Here is a 16,873-nt window from a genome sequence, read left to right as displayed (position 1 = left end):
CTTTAAGGATATCAATGTTATAACAATAACTTGTTTTGTGTGCTTTTCTAATTATTATCATGTTCTACTATGAAAACATTAATTACGAAGAATACACGAACCAAAATGCCAATTAAAAGAGGACTATTTTAGATGAAACTAAGTTTGTGCAGCTTACAAAAGCCGTAAATATTCCAATGGGATGGTAAAAGGTGAAGCATATATATGCTGAATGCTGCTGTGCACAAGACCCTTGTAAGCCCGCCAGACCAAGTCACTGAGGCAAACTGAAGTCGCTCTGTTCCCAGTACATGTTTGCAAGCCTAGATTTGACAATGCTCCTTTCTGTTTATTTGTTCTTTACTTGGAAGCCTCACCTAAGGGGATGCTCACACCTCCCTGGAACTCTCTTTACTGTGGGACCTCCAGCTGACCTTCATCAGTTGGGTTCTGCTGGGTATTTTGAGCACCTAATTTCTCTCTCTCTCTCTCTCTCTCTCTCTCTCTCTCTCTCTCCTTTCCTTTTGCTTTAGACTGTAATATACTTAATAAGTTCTAAGAATTGAATTCAAAACAGAAATTTGTGCTTAAAAATTAAAATAACAATCTTAAGAAAACTCAACAAGGTACACAAGAAAAGTTCAATAAACCAGTTTGCAAACAAAACCATACAGAAGGCGGAGTTGACAACTCAGAAGCTCACCCTTATCTGGTAGGTTTGCTTTTAGAAGATCAAGCTCCTTCTCAGTAAGTTTGATTCCCACGTTTTCTAAGGTATCGTTTATTTTATTTTGTTTAACTTTTCCTCCTTAGAAAGAGAGATATATTAAGATGAGAACTGTTTTAAGTATTAGAAATATATTAACTACATTATATTAAAATACAAAGTAAAGAAAATACAATACATTTCTAGATACTAATACAGTGTTTAAATGTTAATGAACCTTTAGAACTCTGTATTAAATAACTTTACATTTGTAAAACTCATAAGTAGTTTATAAAGTTGTGATTGAAAACAATTAAATGCATAGCAGAGGGACTTTGAAACAAGCAGTATTTGCTTCCACAGATATTTCAAAATTTCAATAGATCTGGTTTACCCATATTTGAAGATAGTTTTTGAGTAGAGATTATTAAAAATAGAAAAAAAATTATATTGGTTTAAACATACATACCTGTCTCTATAAACCTCCTGAGATAATATAAGAGGGCTCATGTTTTAAAATTTAAAATCCAGGGGGCCAAAAGAGAAGATAGTTGTTATTTAGCATGGGACCCATGGAATGAGGGAGCCACTACGGGCGTGACCAGTGAGGCTCCTGGCAACCAATGCTTCATTTAATTTTTTTAGTGTGCATTGGTATTTTGCTTACATGTATTCTGTGTGAGAGTGTCAGATACCCTGGAAATAGACAGTTGTAAGCTACCATATGGGTGCTGGGAATTGAACCTGGATTCTCTGGAAAAGCAGCCAGAACTCTTAGCTACTGAGCCATCTCTTCAGCCCTAAAGTCCTTGATATTTTTAACAGTGACATTCAATTTATGTAGTGATAATATTTTCAAATTCAAAAACGTGAAGCATCATGAATTGTCATGAACTAAGTTCTCCAAGAAATATTCTGGCAGTCCAGATACCGCCCGGATCTGAAGGAACCCGGTCAACAGCTCCCTGCACCCAAATCCCATGGGAGGGAGAGCTAAACCTTCAGAGGGGTAGACACGCCTGGGAAGCCAGAAGAGACTACACTCTGCACACATTCCTGACTCTAGAGGAAAACACCTAATGACATCTGGGACCCCTGTGCACAGGGGGCTCAAGAAAAGGTGGGGCAGGCCCTTCTGGTTGCTGCCCTCATGGAGAGGTGAAACGCACCCCACAGGAGCGACTTCAGGCCCAGGACCAGAGGTAAGACCAACTTTTCTGCTCCAAGTGACCTGCCTGGTAGAGTCAGAACACACGCCCACAGGAACAGCTGAAGACCAGTAGACAGGAAAGACTACACGCCCAAAAGCAGAACACTCTATTTCCATATCTGGCTGAAAGAAAACAGGAAAACAAGTCTACAGCACTCCTGACACACAGGCCTATAGGACGGTCTAGCCACTGTCAGAAATAGCAGAACAAGGTAACACCAGAGACAACCTGATGGTGAGAGGCAAGCACAGGAACCCAAGCAACAGAAACCAAGACTACATGGCATCATTGGAGCCCAATTCTCCCACCAAAGCAAACACTGAATATCCAAACACACCAGAAAAGCAAGATCTAGATTTAAAATCACATTTGATCATAATGATGGAGAACTTCAAGAAAGACGTAAAGAACTCCCTTAGGGAAACACAGGAAAACATTAAACCCCAACATAAGGAGGCAAGCTACACTCTAGAAAAAGCAAGAAACTAATCGTCTTGGCAACAAAATAAAGAGAAGAAAAGCACAAAAACATAATCTCACATTCAAATACAAATATAACAGGAAGCAACAATCACTATTCCTTAATATCGCTCAACATCAATGGACTCAACTCCCCAATAAAAAGACACAGATTAACAAACTGGATACGCAATGAGGACCCTACATTCTGCTGCCTACAGGAAACACACCTCAGAGACAAAGACAGCCTACCTCAGAGTGAAAGGCTGGAAAACAACTTTCCAAGCAAATGGTCTGAAAAAGCAAACTGGAGTAGCCATTCTAATATCAAATAAAATTGATTTTCAACCAAAAGTCATAAAAAAAGAGAAGGAAAGACACTTCATATTCATCAAAGGAAAAATCCACCAGGATGAACTTTCAATCCTAAATATCTATGCTTCAAATACAAGGGCACCTACATACATAAAAAAAAAAAAACCTTACTAAAGCTCAAACCACACATTGCACCTCACACTATTGTGAGATTTCAATACCCCACTCTCATCAATGGACAGATCATGGAAACAGAAATTAAACAGAGACATAGACAGACTAAGAGAAGTCATGAACCAAGTGGACTTAACAGATATTTATAGAACATTCTATCATAAAACAAAAGGATATACCTTCTTCTCACCACCTCATGGTACTTTCTCCAAAATTGACCATATAATGGGTCATAAAACAGGCGGCAATAGATACAGAAAGATAGAAATAATCCCATGTGTCCTATCAGACCACCACGGGCTAAAGCTGGTCTTCAACAACAATAAGGGAAGAATGCCCACATATACCTGGAAGTTGAACAATGCTCTACTCAGTGATAACCTGGTCAAGGAAGAAATAAAGAAAGAAATTAAAAACTTCTTCGAATTTAATGAAAATGAAGGTACAACATACCCAAACTTATGGGACACAATGAATAGTTGTGCTAAGAGGAAAACACATAGCTCTGAGTGCCTGCAGAAAGAAACAGGAGAGAGCATATATCAGCAGCTTGACAGCACACCTAAAAGCTCTAGAACTAAAAGAAGCAAATATACCCAGGAGGAATAGAAGGCAGGAAATAATCAAACTCAGAGCTGAAATCAACCAAGGAGAAATAAAAAGGACTATACAAAGAATCAACAGAACCAAAAGCTGGTTCTTTGAGAAAATCAACAGAATAGATAAACCCTTAGCCAGACTAACGAGAGGACACAGAGAGTATGTCCAAATTAACAAAATGAGAAATGGAAAGGGAGACATAACTACAGAATCAGAGGAAACTCAAAAAATCATCAGGTCCTACTATAAAAGCCTATATTCAACAAAACTTGAAAACCTGAAGGAAATGGACAATTTCCTAGACAGATACCAGGTACCGAAGTTAAATCAGGAACAGATAAACCAGTTAAACAACCCCATAACTCCTAAGGAAATAGAAGCAGTCATTAAAGGTCTCCCAACCAAAAAGAGCCCAGGTCCAGACGGGTTTAGTGCAGAATTCTATCAGACCTTCATAGAAGACCTCATACCAATACTATCCAAACTATTCCACAAAATTGAAACAGATGGAGCACTACCGAATTCCTTCTATGAAGCCACAATTACTCTTATACCTAAACAACACAAAGACCCAACAAAGAAAGAGAACTTCAGATCAATTACGCTTATGAATATTGACACAAAAATACTCAATAAAATTCTTGCAAACTGAATCCAAGAGCACATCAAAACAATCATCCATTATGATCAAGTAGGCTTCATCCCAGGCATGCAGGGATGGTTTAATATACGGAAAACCATCAACGTAATCCACTATATAAACAAACTGAAAGATAAAAGCCACATGATCGTTTCATTAGATGCTGAGAAAGCATTTGACAAAATTCAACACCCCTTCATGATAAAAGTCCTGGAAAGAATAGGAATTCAAGGCCCATACTTAAACATAGTAAAAGCTATATACAGCAAACCAGTTGTTAACATTAAACTAAATGGAGAGAAACTTGAAGCAATGACACTGAAATCAGGGACTAGACATATTCAATATTGTTCTTGAAGTTCTAGCCAGAGCAATCAGACAACAAAAGGAGATCAAAGGGATAAAGATTGGAAAGGAAGAAGTCAAAATATCACTATTTGCAGATGATATGATAGTATATTTAAATGTTCCCAAAAGTTCCACCAGAGAATTACTACATCTGATAAACACCTTCAGCAAAGTGGCTGGGTATAAACTTAACTCAAATAAATCAGTAGCCCTCCTCTACACAAAAGAGAAACAAGCCGAGATAGAAATTAGGGAAACAACACCATTCATAATAGTCCCAAATAATATAAAATACCTCGGTGTGACTTTAACCAAGCAAGTAAAAGATCTGTATGATAAGAACTTCAAGCCTTTGAAGAAAGAAATTGAAGAAGACCTCAGAAGATGGAAAGATCTCCCATGCTCATGGATTGGCAGGATTAATATAGTAAAAATGGCCATTTTACAAAAAGCCATCTACAGATTCAATGCAATCCCCATCAAAATACCAATCTAATTCTTCAGAGAGTTAGAATAATTGGCAAATTCATCTGGGATAACAAAAAACCCAGGATAGGTAAAACTATCCTCAACAATAAAAGGACTTCTTGGGGAATCGCTATCCCAAAACTCAAGCAGAGTAATAGTGATAAAAACTGCATGGTATTGGTACAGAGACAGACAGATAGACCAGTGGAATAGAATTGAAGAACCAAAAATGAACCCACACACCTAAGGTCACTTCAATTTTGACAAAGGAGCTAAAACCATCCAATGGAAAAAAGATAGCATTTTTAGCAAATGGTGCTGGTTCAACTGGAGGTCAACATGTAGAAGAATGCACATCGATCCATGCTTATCACCCTGTACAAAGCTTAAGTCCAAGTGGATCAAGGACCTCCACATCAAACCAGATATACTCAAACTAATAGAAGAAAAAGTGTGGAAGAATCTTGAACACATGAGCACTGGAGAAAATTTTCTGAACAAAACACCAATGGCTTATGCTCTAAGATCAAGAATTGACAAACGGGATCTCATAAAACTGCAAAGCTTCTGTAAGGCAAAGGACAGTGTTGTTAGGACAAAACGGCTACCAACAGATTGGGAAAAAATCTTTACCAATCCTACAACTGATAGAGGGCTTATGTCCAAAATATACAAACGACTCAAGAAGTTAGACTACAGGGAGACAAATAACCATATTAAAAAATGGGGTTCAGAGCTAAACAAAGAATTCACAGCTGAGGAATGTTGAATGGCTGAGAAACACCTAAAAAAAATGTTCAACATCTTTAGTCATAAGGGAAATGCAAATCAAAACAACCCTGAGATTTCACCTCACACCAGTGAGAATGGCTAAGGTCAAAACTCAGGGGACAGCAGATGTTGGCCAGGATATTGAGAAAGAAGAACACTCCTCCATTGTTGGTGGGATTTCGAACTGGTACAACCACTCTGAAAATCAGTCTGGAGGTTTCTCAGAAAATTGGACATTGAACTACCTGAGGACCCAGCTATACCTTTCTTGGGCATATACCCAAAAGATGCCCCAACATATAACAAAAACACAGGCTCCACTGTGTTCATAGCAGCCTTATTCATAATAGCCAGAAGCTGGAAAGAACCCAAATGCCCTTCAACAGAGGAATGGATACAGAAAATGTGGTACATCTACACAATGGAATATTACTCAGCTATCAAAAACAATGACTTTATGAAATTCATAGGCAAATGGATGGAACTGGAAAATATCATCCTAAGTGAGGTAACCCAATCACAGAAAAACACACATGGCATGCACTCATTGATAAGTGGCTATCAGCCCAAATGCTCGAATTACCCTAGATGCACAGAACACATGAAACTCAAGAAGGATGACCAACATGCGAATGCTTCACTCCTTCTTTAAAAGGTGAACAAGAATAGCCTTGGGAGGGAATAGGGATGCAAAGTTTAGAACAGAGGCAGAAGGAACGCCCATTCAGAGCCTCCCCCACATGTGGCCCATACATATACAGCCACCAAACTAGATAAGATGGATGAAGCAAAGAAGTGCAGGCTGACAGGAACCGGATGTAGATCTCTCCTGAGAGACACAGCCAGAATACAGCAAATACATAGATGAATGCCAGCAGCAAACCACTGAACTAAGAACGGGACCCCCATTGAAGAAGTCAGAGAAAGGACTGAAAGAGCTTGAAGGGGCTTGAGACCCCATATGAACAACAATGCCAACTAACCAGAGCTTCCAGGGACTAAACCACTACCCAAAGACTATACATGGACTGACCCTGGGCTCCAACCGCATAGGTAGCCATGAATAGCCTAGTAAGAGCACCAGTAGAAGGGGAAGCCCTTGGTCCTGCCAAGGCTGAATGCCCAGTGAACTTGATTGTTGGGGGGAGGGCGGTAATGGGGGGAGCATGGGGAAGGGAACACCTATATAGAAGGGGAGAAGGAGAGGTTAGGGGGATGTTGGCCTGGAAACTGGGAAAGGGAATAACAATCGAAATGTAGATAAGAAATACCCAAGTTAATAAAGATGAAAAAAAAAAAGAAAGAAAGAAATATTCTGGCTGCCTTCTTCCAAAGGGCCTAAAAATGCCAGGAAGTATCCTTCCTTCAGCTGGAGAAGCATCCTTCCTGCATCCTATCAACAGGGGTCAAATGTAGAGAGAACTTCTAGCTCTTTAATCAACCCCAAATTCCTTTTCTTTTTCTGAAGTAATTGCTGGGAAGCTCAGAGGGGGGCAAATACCTTTGTTACAACCTTAATGGATTTGTCAGTTTTCCTTAGCTGAATGTCACTAAAAACATGTTCTAGTTAAAAAAATCATAATAAAAGAATGGACCACATTCTACCAAAATCATCAGGTAAAGCCTCATGCCATCAATCCTGATGTCCTGAGTTCAATTTCTAGGGCCCACATGGGGATGGAGAGAACCAATTCCTACAAGCTGTCCTCTGGCCTCCTAATGCACACCAAGCACAGGCACACATGCCCCACACACAAAATAAGATCTTTTAAGAGGAACGTAAGTCTTAATATCCCCGATAATGGGGGTGATTAATTTGTGGATTTCTCTAGCTGATTCCAGAGTAATTCTTGCTGTTGTCATAAAATGCCAATATGGCAGTTTATTTTGAAAACAATACAAGAGACTGTGGGACTTTTCACAAAGACAAAACCAAGTCACTCATTGTAGAGGCAAAGGGCATTTATAATAAAGAAGGTAAATTCAGAAAGTATGACATGAGAGCTCTTAAAACACTATCTAAACATCAATTCTCAAACTGCTCACTACTCACCTTTGAATGACTTTATCCCATTTAATAATCTTTTCTTATAGATCTTCCCAGATTCTATAATAAAAAAACATAAAGTCAAACAAAATGTGATTCAGATATGTCCGACCCTCCTGGGCCCCATCTGTGGTTGTCCCCTGCTGAGCCTTGCTGATGCACGTGGAAACCTTTTGTTCCTAACAAAGGAATATCCCGACCTTTCTGTTTGGCACCTAGGTGGTATCGCCTGGGCGATTACACCTGGGCAGTAACATCGTTGAATCAATTCCTGTTTTTGTTCCTGAGGGCATAAAACTGTTTTTCCACTATGTTTTCTGGAATTTTCCACCCAGAGGGCTTAGGGTATATATTCTGTCAACCTCAGTAAAGCTTTGGCATTCTTGTAACACGAATGACCCGAGTATGTGTTTTTTCTTAAACCTTGCAGGCCAACTCCCAGTTCTCTCTACTGTGGTGGCATAGATGCCGTCAAGTGGAGTTCCCACTGAGATCGGGAAGAAAGGAATCCCTGACCAGGTCATTTCAGAAGCCGGCCGGCGAAGTGGAAAGAATGTATTGTGTGAGTGGTACATTGGAAAAAAAATTGTGCCACGAGAACCTTGAGTTCTACATTACAGCTAACACATCAATGGTAGCTCTGCTAAAACAGCAGGGAACACGGGTAAAGGTAAAAACAGCTAAAGAATTTATTAAAACTTTAGAAGAGTTATGCTAAAATCTAGAGAAGAGATATCTGGGTCCCTTTGGTGGGACACCATCTAGCTCTCTCTCTCTCCCTGTCTATTGTCTGTCCTTTGTGCACCAAACTGTCCATGTCTGTCAGTTTATGTCTGTGGTTTTTGTTTCTCATTGCTTGAATGTTTTGTGTTTCATGTTCAAAAGAAAATGGTTAAAACGTTAAATGCTGGTTGTTCACCCCTTGATTTAGTTTTAACTCATTTCAAAAAAGGAACAAATAAATAAAAAGCAGTCTCAATTGGCCTTTGGAGCCCTGATCCTGTAGGTAGGAGCCTAAGTCAGTTGGAGAAACTCCCCAGGGGCTGAGTGTTTGCATGGGCTGATCTTAAAGGGGCCAACAGCTTCTCAGCATCTATGGTAAGGAAGCTGATGGCTGTTTCTCTTAGAAAAATCTCTGACTGTGATTATTGGATTTAGCATGTGACAAGATGCTTCTCTTAAAATTACAGCTAGAAAAAGTAAAAATTGTATTTGATCTAAATATTAAAGATATGTGTAGCCACTTCATTTTTTGTTTCTGATTGGTTTTAAATGTATAAATATGCTCTATGTGTCTTGGTTATATAGATTATTGGCTTTTAAGTTATTGGGTATGGTTAAAAATTTGTAACATTGGTAACAGAAAGTTGACTTAAAACTGGTAATTTGGATGGAGTCATTCTAGACAACACGTGCCATGAGCCAACCCAGGGAAACAGGTCTAAATTGGGATAATATTTTTATGTAATTCTTATCCTAGAAACCAGATTTATAAAAGAATTAAATGCAATGTCTCTTTGTTTAGGTATTAGAGCCATTGGGCATTCGTATGTAGGAATTGGCAGTCAAACTTTATAACTTGAGGGTTGGACTTAGTGTTTTGGAGAGACTAGATTTTGGAGACTAGACCGTTTGAAGGAGGTTGAGTTTTGCTTTCCAAAGTTGTGGTTGTGCTCTGGTGTTACAAGGAAAACTTGAAGATTGTGGCTAAAGATTGCAGTTTACAGTTCAAACACAGACAGGCTCAGGATTCTAACACACACATATTTGTAATTAAGAAAAAAATCAAACAGGTGGAGATTGTTACATGATTTATGAAGGGTTGATGAGGGTTGAGGTTGTAAAGAGCATTACAGCCTGTTTGCTTACTCCAACTGCCATTTCAAGAAATACATATAGAATTATTATAGATTTAGAGGAGTGTTTTTATGCTGTTTCTTTGCATCCTGGTGATTGTGAAAGGTTTTCATTTAGTGAGTTGCTTATAATTTTGGAGAGCCCATGAAGTGATATCATTGGAAAGTTTTGCCTCAAGGAATCACTTATGGCCCTATGTTATGTAAAGATTTTGTCGCTGCTTCAGTACAAGAAGTTAGGACTTTGAATCCTTCAGTGTATATTATTCATTATATGGGTATGTTATTAGTTAATCTCTCTGAAGGAGTTTTACAACAAGCCTTTGCCCTTACAACGAGCTTTTAAATTTTTGGAGTAGTTGTTGCTCCAGAAAAGATTCAAAGGCAGTTTCCTTTTCAATGTTTGGGACATCTGTTATATCCTAAATAAACTGTGACACAGAAAATTCAAGTAAGAAAAGATAGTTTACTTTAGATTATTTTTTAAAGCTTCTAAGATAAGCTAATTGGTTAAGACCTCACCTAAAGCTTACCACAGGAGGACTTAAGCCTTTGTTTGATATTCTCAAGGGGGATACAAATCTTTATTCCCCTTGAAAATTAACTGATGAGGGAGGAATAGCTGTGTCAACAACAGATAAATTAATTATATAGACTATGGCCAATTGTTGGTTATTTGTACCCATAACGGTCCTTTGGCAAAAGGGACCATTAATGTAGAGTCATTCTTCTTCATCTCCAAAGAAAGTTTTAATGCCCTATTATGAAGCTGTTATTGTGCTAATACAGAATTGTAGGGTAGAGTTGTGGAAGAATTTTGAAAAAGAACCTAATGAAACATACTTTATTCCAAACAGCAATTAAATTGGTTATTACAGAATACTGATATTTGGCCTATTACATGTGCAAACTTTCCAGACAAAATTGATAATTTTCCTCTATACATGCTTTTGTATTTCCTGTAAATTTACACATGTAGCCCATAGAAAATGTGCTTACTGTATTTATAGATGGCTCACCTAATGAGAAGGTAACATATATAATTGGATCACGTTTATTTTCTTGAGTTTCCCCCCTACTTCAGCATAGGTTATTAAATTACATGCTGTAGCCATTGTTTTTAAAATGTTAAAAAAAATCAAGCTTTCAATTCATATACTGATAGCCGATGTATAGCTTATGGTTTACAATTGATTAAAATTTTTCCTTTTATAGATACTGTTAACCGTCAAATTTTACAATTATTTATGCTATACAACTGATTTAAGAGAATGTTCTGTTCCTTTATAGGCCATTTAAGAACTCACATTGGATTGCCTAGACCCCTTAGTGAGGACAATGCCACAACAGATTTACATACAGACAGATTATAGGTATTATATAAGGAAAAGTTAGCCAAACAATCTCATTCTTTATATCATCAAAATAATAGCTGGAGACAATAATTTGGTATACAAGTCAAATTATAAATAAAAGTCCTCAGTGTCCTCAGTTTCTTCCTGTATCACATAATGGTGTTAATCCTCAAGGACTTATACTTTACAAGTTATGGCAAATAGATTTTCCCAAACCAGAAATGAGTAATATTAACATTTTTATTGTGACTATTGACACTTTTTCAGACTTGCTGGTTGCAACTGCTTTAAAAGGAGATGCAACTAAAAATAATTAGTCATTACATACTTTACAAGGAGTAGGGACAGCTATATAGCTCCTCAAAATACAAGAAAAGAAATAAAACAAAAAACAAACAAACAACCCCCAAGATTCTTAAATGGAGAGATGAGGAAGGACATGAAGGATAGTTTTAGCCTTTTGTTTTTGAACAAATACCTACCAACGTGTGGGGACAAGATATACTCAATGATATGAGAGCTGTGCTAACAACTCAGCTTATACAAAACGTGATGAAGAAAAAAGACTTCATCCCAGCGAGAGGATTGGGCAAAAATTTATAAGACAAACCTTCTAGTGTAAGTGAAGAGCTAAAAATAATTAAACATCCTCATGATAAAATAGACTTGGGAAATTTACCCTAAGGGTCACTGTTAATGAAGCCTTCTTACGTTAAGCCTTTGTCTATCACCTGGAAGTTAAAATGATCAAGTGTGCACAGTGGCTCCTGTCCTAGGAGAAATTGGAGGTAGCTCATCAATTAGCACAGGATATTGTTCCTTCCACTTCCCCTTGAAATGCACCCATTTTTGTGTTTAAAAAAGGGTCTAGAAAGTCGAAATTATTACAAGATTTAAGAGAAATTAACAAAACTATGATGCCTATGAGACCTACTCAGCCTGGTCTCCCTTCTCCTGTAGCTATACCAAAAAATTGGCATATGATAGTTATTGACTTAAAAGATTCTTTCTTTACTATTCCACTAGATCCTAAAAATAGTGAGAGATTTGCTTTTAGAATTCCTTCCATAAATTTTCAGGAGCCTTCTCCTAGCTATCATTGGTTGTGTACCTCAGGGGGTGGTCAATAGTCCTACTATGTGTCAGGTGTATATAGCCTCTGCCCTAAAGCCTTTGAGGTAAAAGTATCCACAGTTGTATATGATACTAATGGTTTTTCCAATAGGTAAATAGTACTGCCTATGATAAAGCTTTACAGATACATAGAAAAATTTCATTTTAATGTTAATTCTTTGAGGTTTCACAATAGAGTAACTAAAGAATAAACAGCCCAAATAGTCAATGTCCCCAGTGTACCCCATTTATTTCCTCTCCCAATTTGGGAGTTAACCCAAGAGGGTTACAGCCTAATGATATTTGACAAATACATGTTACCCATATTATTGAGATTCCTTATTGAGAATTATATTATAATTCTCAACGACAAGATATTGTAAAACAGATATTATAAAACTTTAAAACAATATCTTAATAAATAAAAAGGGAGAGTTATATCCCCGTATGCCATACAAGTATTTAAATAATGCTACTTTTATTTTAAATTTTAAAATCTGGATGCTAAGGAACTCTTTGAATGTTTATGGAACCCTACAACTAGGCATACTTATGCCTGGGTGAAATGGAAGGATCCACATATTGGCATATGGCACGATTCTGTTCAGTTATTCAATATGGGGAAGAGGGCATGTTTGTGTTTTTTTCTGCAGGATGCTGCAAGAGTGTACTAGCTGCCAGAGTGGCTGGTGAGACATGCTGATGCTGGGACAAAGAATGATATTGACCTGTGAGCTGGTCACTGGGAATGTGACTGGGAAGCTGTTTTGGACATATGTCCCTGACCCATCTTTACTTGCTAAATCCAAGATTGGACAAGCTGTCTTGCTTTAAGCTTTTAGACTTTGTGGGACAGAGAACATGGAGACTGTAGAAAATGCCTTCAGAAAATCAAAGAGAAGTTATGATTCTTCTTTCCTTTAATGTGACAAATTATTCTGACTCAATCATAGACTGGTCAATCCAATATTGGAAATAATAGTTTTCATTTGGGAGATTGATTCTGGACATATTCAGAGACATTTAAAAATTCACAATTGTCTTGTATGAAGTTACATTTGCAGTGGAAAAAATTGATACAGGATCTAGATTTTGAACAAATGTTAGTACATGTGTTAAAACTCCTAGTCTTTTATTGATTTGTTGTGTTAAAATTATTTTTGTTTCGTCTACAATATTTAATGTAAGTTATATTGATTGTACACTTTCTAATTTTGTTACTGTATTCAAATCTGGCATATACCAGCTTTTGTTTTATTGCTTGTGAGTAGTATAGGACCTTGATATTCTGAAAAAGGCTTACAAATATTGGAAGAAGTGATTCCGTGTTTAAGCAGAAGCAATAGGATAGAGGGTTTGATTATTGCTGGTATAGTGGTATAGCTATTTAATTAATAACACTATTGCTTTGATCCAAGAAGTTAAGACAGTTACTTTTGTTATTCATTTAGCAGAAATGTTAATGTTTTGAGTATTTGAGAAGATTTATACGTTTAGAACAATGGATTGATGATCTTTGTGTTACTCGAATGGTGCTAATGCTGGGGATAGTGTTGACTATTCTTCACATGCCATCTACATGAAGCTGCTGGGGACCAGGGAACTCTGCCCTGGTTGTGCAGATCTCAGGCATGGTTCCATTGCCTGCCAGTCATTTGGGAAAGGGTCAGCTGATCCTGAACCATCATGAGAGAGACTTTGGCCTCATTGCTGCTATTGTAGCAGCCATTGCCACTACAGCCACTGTGGCTACAGTGTCTGGGATTGCCCTCTCCCAATCTGATGTTAAGGCAAGCACAGTGGATAAACTTTCAAAAGAAGTTGCTGACAACTGAGAATTCTAAATATAAATCATCAGTCCGTGCTTTTACAGGAACAGCTTGATCTCTTATTTTCACACATTTGTGTGAAAACTTACAGTGGCCCTGGGTGTTATGGCTCTCAGTGCCACAGTAGCTGGCCTTTTGCTTCTTATCACATGCACAGACAGCACTCCCAGTCCCAGGCAGTGACTAAGCAGGTGTTGCTCTCCTCTGCCCAAATCTGGCTCAGCCTTTACAAGAAGTAGTTAGCCAAAGACGGGCAACTCTTTGGGACCAATGCCCACCTAAGACAGGGGCTCTGAGACTGGCAGAGATTCCCAAAGATGGGCAAGGGGATTGATTTTCCAAAAGTGTCCTAAGACGGGTGCTACTTTAAAAAATAAAAAAGGGAGATTTGTTGGACCCTCCTGGGCCCCATCAGTGGTCGTCCCCTAACAAAGGAACATCCTGACCTTTCTGTTTGGCACCTGAGTGCTAACATATGAGCGATTACACCTGGGTGGTAACATTGTTGAATTAATTCCTGTTTTTTGTTCCTGGGGGCATAAACCTGTTTTTCCACTATGCTTCCTGGAATTTTCCACCCGGTGGACTTGGGGTATATATTCTGTCAACCTCAGTAAACCTTTGGTATTCTCATAACACGAATGACCCGAGTATATGTTTTCTCTTAAACCTTGCAGGCCTACGCCCGGTTCTCAGTACCGTGGCAGCACAGGCGCCATTACAGATGCTCATAAAACATGCATTTCTTTCTCCTTAGTTTAATCATTTAAATTAATTTTTCAGAGTCATGGTCACTGTAGCAGAGGCTAGTCTCGAACTTCTTATACCTCCTGAATGCTGGTATTAGAGACCTGTACACACACACACACACACACGCACACACTCAGCTATACACATTTCTTATTTTCGGGAAGAATTTTTTTATTATTTAATGAATACATGTTTTCATACCCTAATAAAGCCTGAAGAATTTAGAAACGAGAACTATCAGCCTCACAGACTATGCAACACCTGAGATGATCTTTATTTCTTTTAGAATTCCATCCATTAATGCATGTGTTTTTTATCACTTTCACCTGTCTTGAGCTTGTGTCCCCTTCTTGAGTTTATGTCCTTTTCCTCTACAGTTACACTTGTTATAGATACTGTTTTATATGTCCTCCTGAGTAGAGTGTGGCCACACATGTGTGGGCATAGAGTTGGCTACTTCAACATAGGTTTGTCCTTGAAGAACATGGACTCTCCCACCCTCATTGGCCTTCAGCAGCTCAAAAGCTCTCAGCAAAACAGCTGTCTGCATCCAAGTCAGTTTTAATGGGCTCAGCTATGCTGATACTCACACCTTTTTTGACTTTTCCCACCTGATTCTAAAAATTCCTTCTATCAGCAGCTTCCTTTTGTTTTTCTTCTTAGACTAGTGTTGCACCTGCCATGCTATGCACAACAAAAATTCATTTATACAATTTTTAAAATACTATGTATTAAAAAAAAAAGAAGCCTTCCCACAGTCCAATAAAGCTAAGCCCCATCTCCCGGGCTTACCATCAACAGGCAGTTTGCTTATCAGATTCATCTGCTCTTTGTCTGTCAGCTCAAGGCCCATTTTTTCCATTATGTCCGGAAGAACCCGCATGTCAACCTTAGGTCCTTTGAAAAATGAAAAGTATTATCCTCCCAAACATTATAGGATAATTAGTTCAAGAAGCAATGTAACATTAAAAAAAGGTTTTTGTTTTTGTTTTTGTTTTTAATCTGAGGGAAACTTTAAAAACAATAAAATACTTGTATGCAGAATCAACAGGGATCAGGTACTATATTTACTGGCTTATGTAGAAATGCTGTAATGTGTTTTATGATCTGAGGATGAGTCAAAGGAGAGGGAAATACATTTCATCTGAATGACTTCTAATTAAGCTATCAGCATCAGTTCATTTCAGCATCTTACCAGAGAGTACAGTATATGGTCTTTATAGTTTTTACTAAATTATGTTATTTGCCCTGTCTTTTATGGCTGTTATCTGATGTAGTCCGGTTTGGGTGTTTATTAATAAAGCATCAGTAAATGACACTGCCAGAATAAATGCCCTAGAAAACTGACAATGTTAATATTCTGCACATTTTTACCAGCAAAAGGACAAACTTATGAGGACAAAGGCTCACATTTTATCAGAATTAAAACAAAACAGATCAGGCATAGAATAGTAGAGCAAGCAGTTTGGAGCTACACTCCTGCATAAAATCCGAGGTTTGGTTCTCACTCACCGGTGAATGCGTTTAATCCCTTAAACAATTCCTTCATTGCAACTCTTCCGTGAACTATAAGAAATTCAAGTAAATAAATAGATCGCATGACTTGAAAATAGCAAGAGGAAAATATTCTAGAGACATATTCGAGAATTTCTGCAGCTTTACCTTCTTTATAAGAATGAGTCAGAATAAAGAAATAAAATGCTAAAAATTGTTAGTGACCTTGTTTAGTTCCACAGTAACTTGAACTTTCCACACTCAAGGGCTAAGACTTGGAGGCATTTACTCTAAATAGCTTTTATTTAAATCAGACCACTAAAACAGGGTTTCAGTCTGTTTCATACTACTTAATAACATTTGGAGATTACTAACCATTTGCTCATGTCATAAATTCTCAACCAGTATTTACCTATTTTTCCAGGCAGATTCACTTATTCTTCTGAAGTGGGATAACTGTGAGGTGCTTCTGGGTAAGTGGATCATACTTACTGCTCTATTAATACCTGATCACATGAAGACATCAAGGTATAAACCATTTTACAGGCTTAAAAAATCCCCACAGCCTTACAAATTCAAACACTTTAAAAATTATGTTTAAAAACTATCCAGTCTTGGTGGCTAGAGAGGTGGCTCAGCGATTAAAAGCACTGACTGCTTTTCCAGAGGTCCTGAGTTCAATTCCCAGCAACCACATGGTGGCTCACAACCATATATAATGGGATCTGATGTCCTCTTCTGGTGTGTCTGAAGACAGC

The 16,873-nt window shown here is 38.0% G+C and overlaps 1 protein-coding gene across 1 annotated transcript in view; it reads right to left on the bottom strand.

Moving 5' to 3' along the window:
• Window positions 1–16,873, bottom strand: part of Efcab3 (EF-hand calcium binding domain 3) — a 506,364-nt gene that overhangs the window by 224,769 nt on the left and 264,722 nt on the right. The window contains exons 73-76 of the mRNA XM_087572380.1: window positions 16,134–16,187; window positions 15,414–15,518; window positions 7,725–7,778; window positions 683–787 (exon numbers count right to left, since the gene is read on the bottom strand). Of these exons, the coding sequence (XP_087428506.1) occupies window positions 683–787; window positions 7,725–7,778; window positions 15,414–15,518; window positions 16,134–16,187 (318 nt within the window). The remainder of the gene's footprint in view (window positions 1–682; window positions 788–7,724; window positions 7,779–15,413; window positions 15,519–16,133; window positions 16,188–16,873) is intronic.

The sequence above is a fragment of the Rattus norvegicus genome, chromosome 10, assembly GCF_021556685.1.
Source record: "Rattus norvegicus strain SHRSP/BbbUtx chromosome 10, alternate assembly SHRSP_T2T, whole genome shotgun sequence".
Lineage (NCBI taxonomy): Eukaryota > Metazoa > Chordata > Mammalia > Rodentia > Muridae > Rattus > Rattus norvegicus.
The sequence above is the reverse complement of the archived record's forward strand: the minus strand, read 5'-3'. Positions and strand labels throughout refer to the sequence as shown.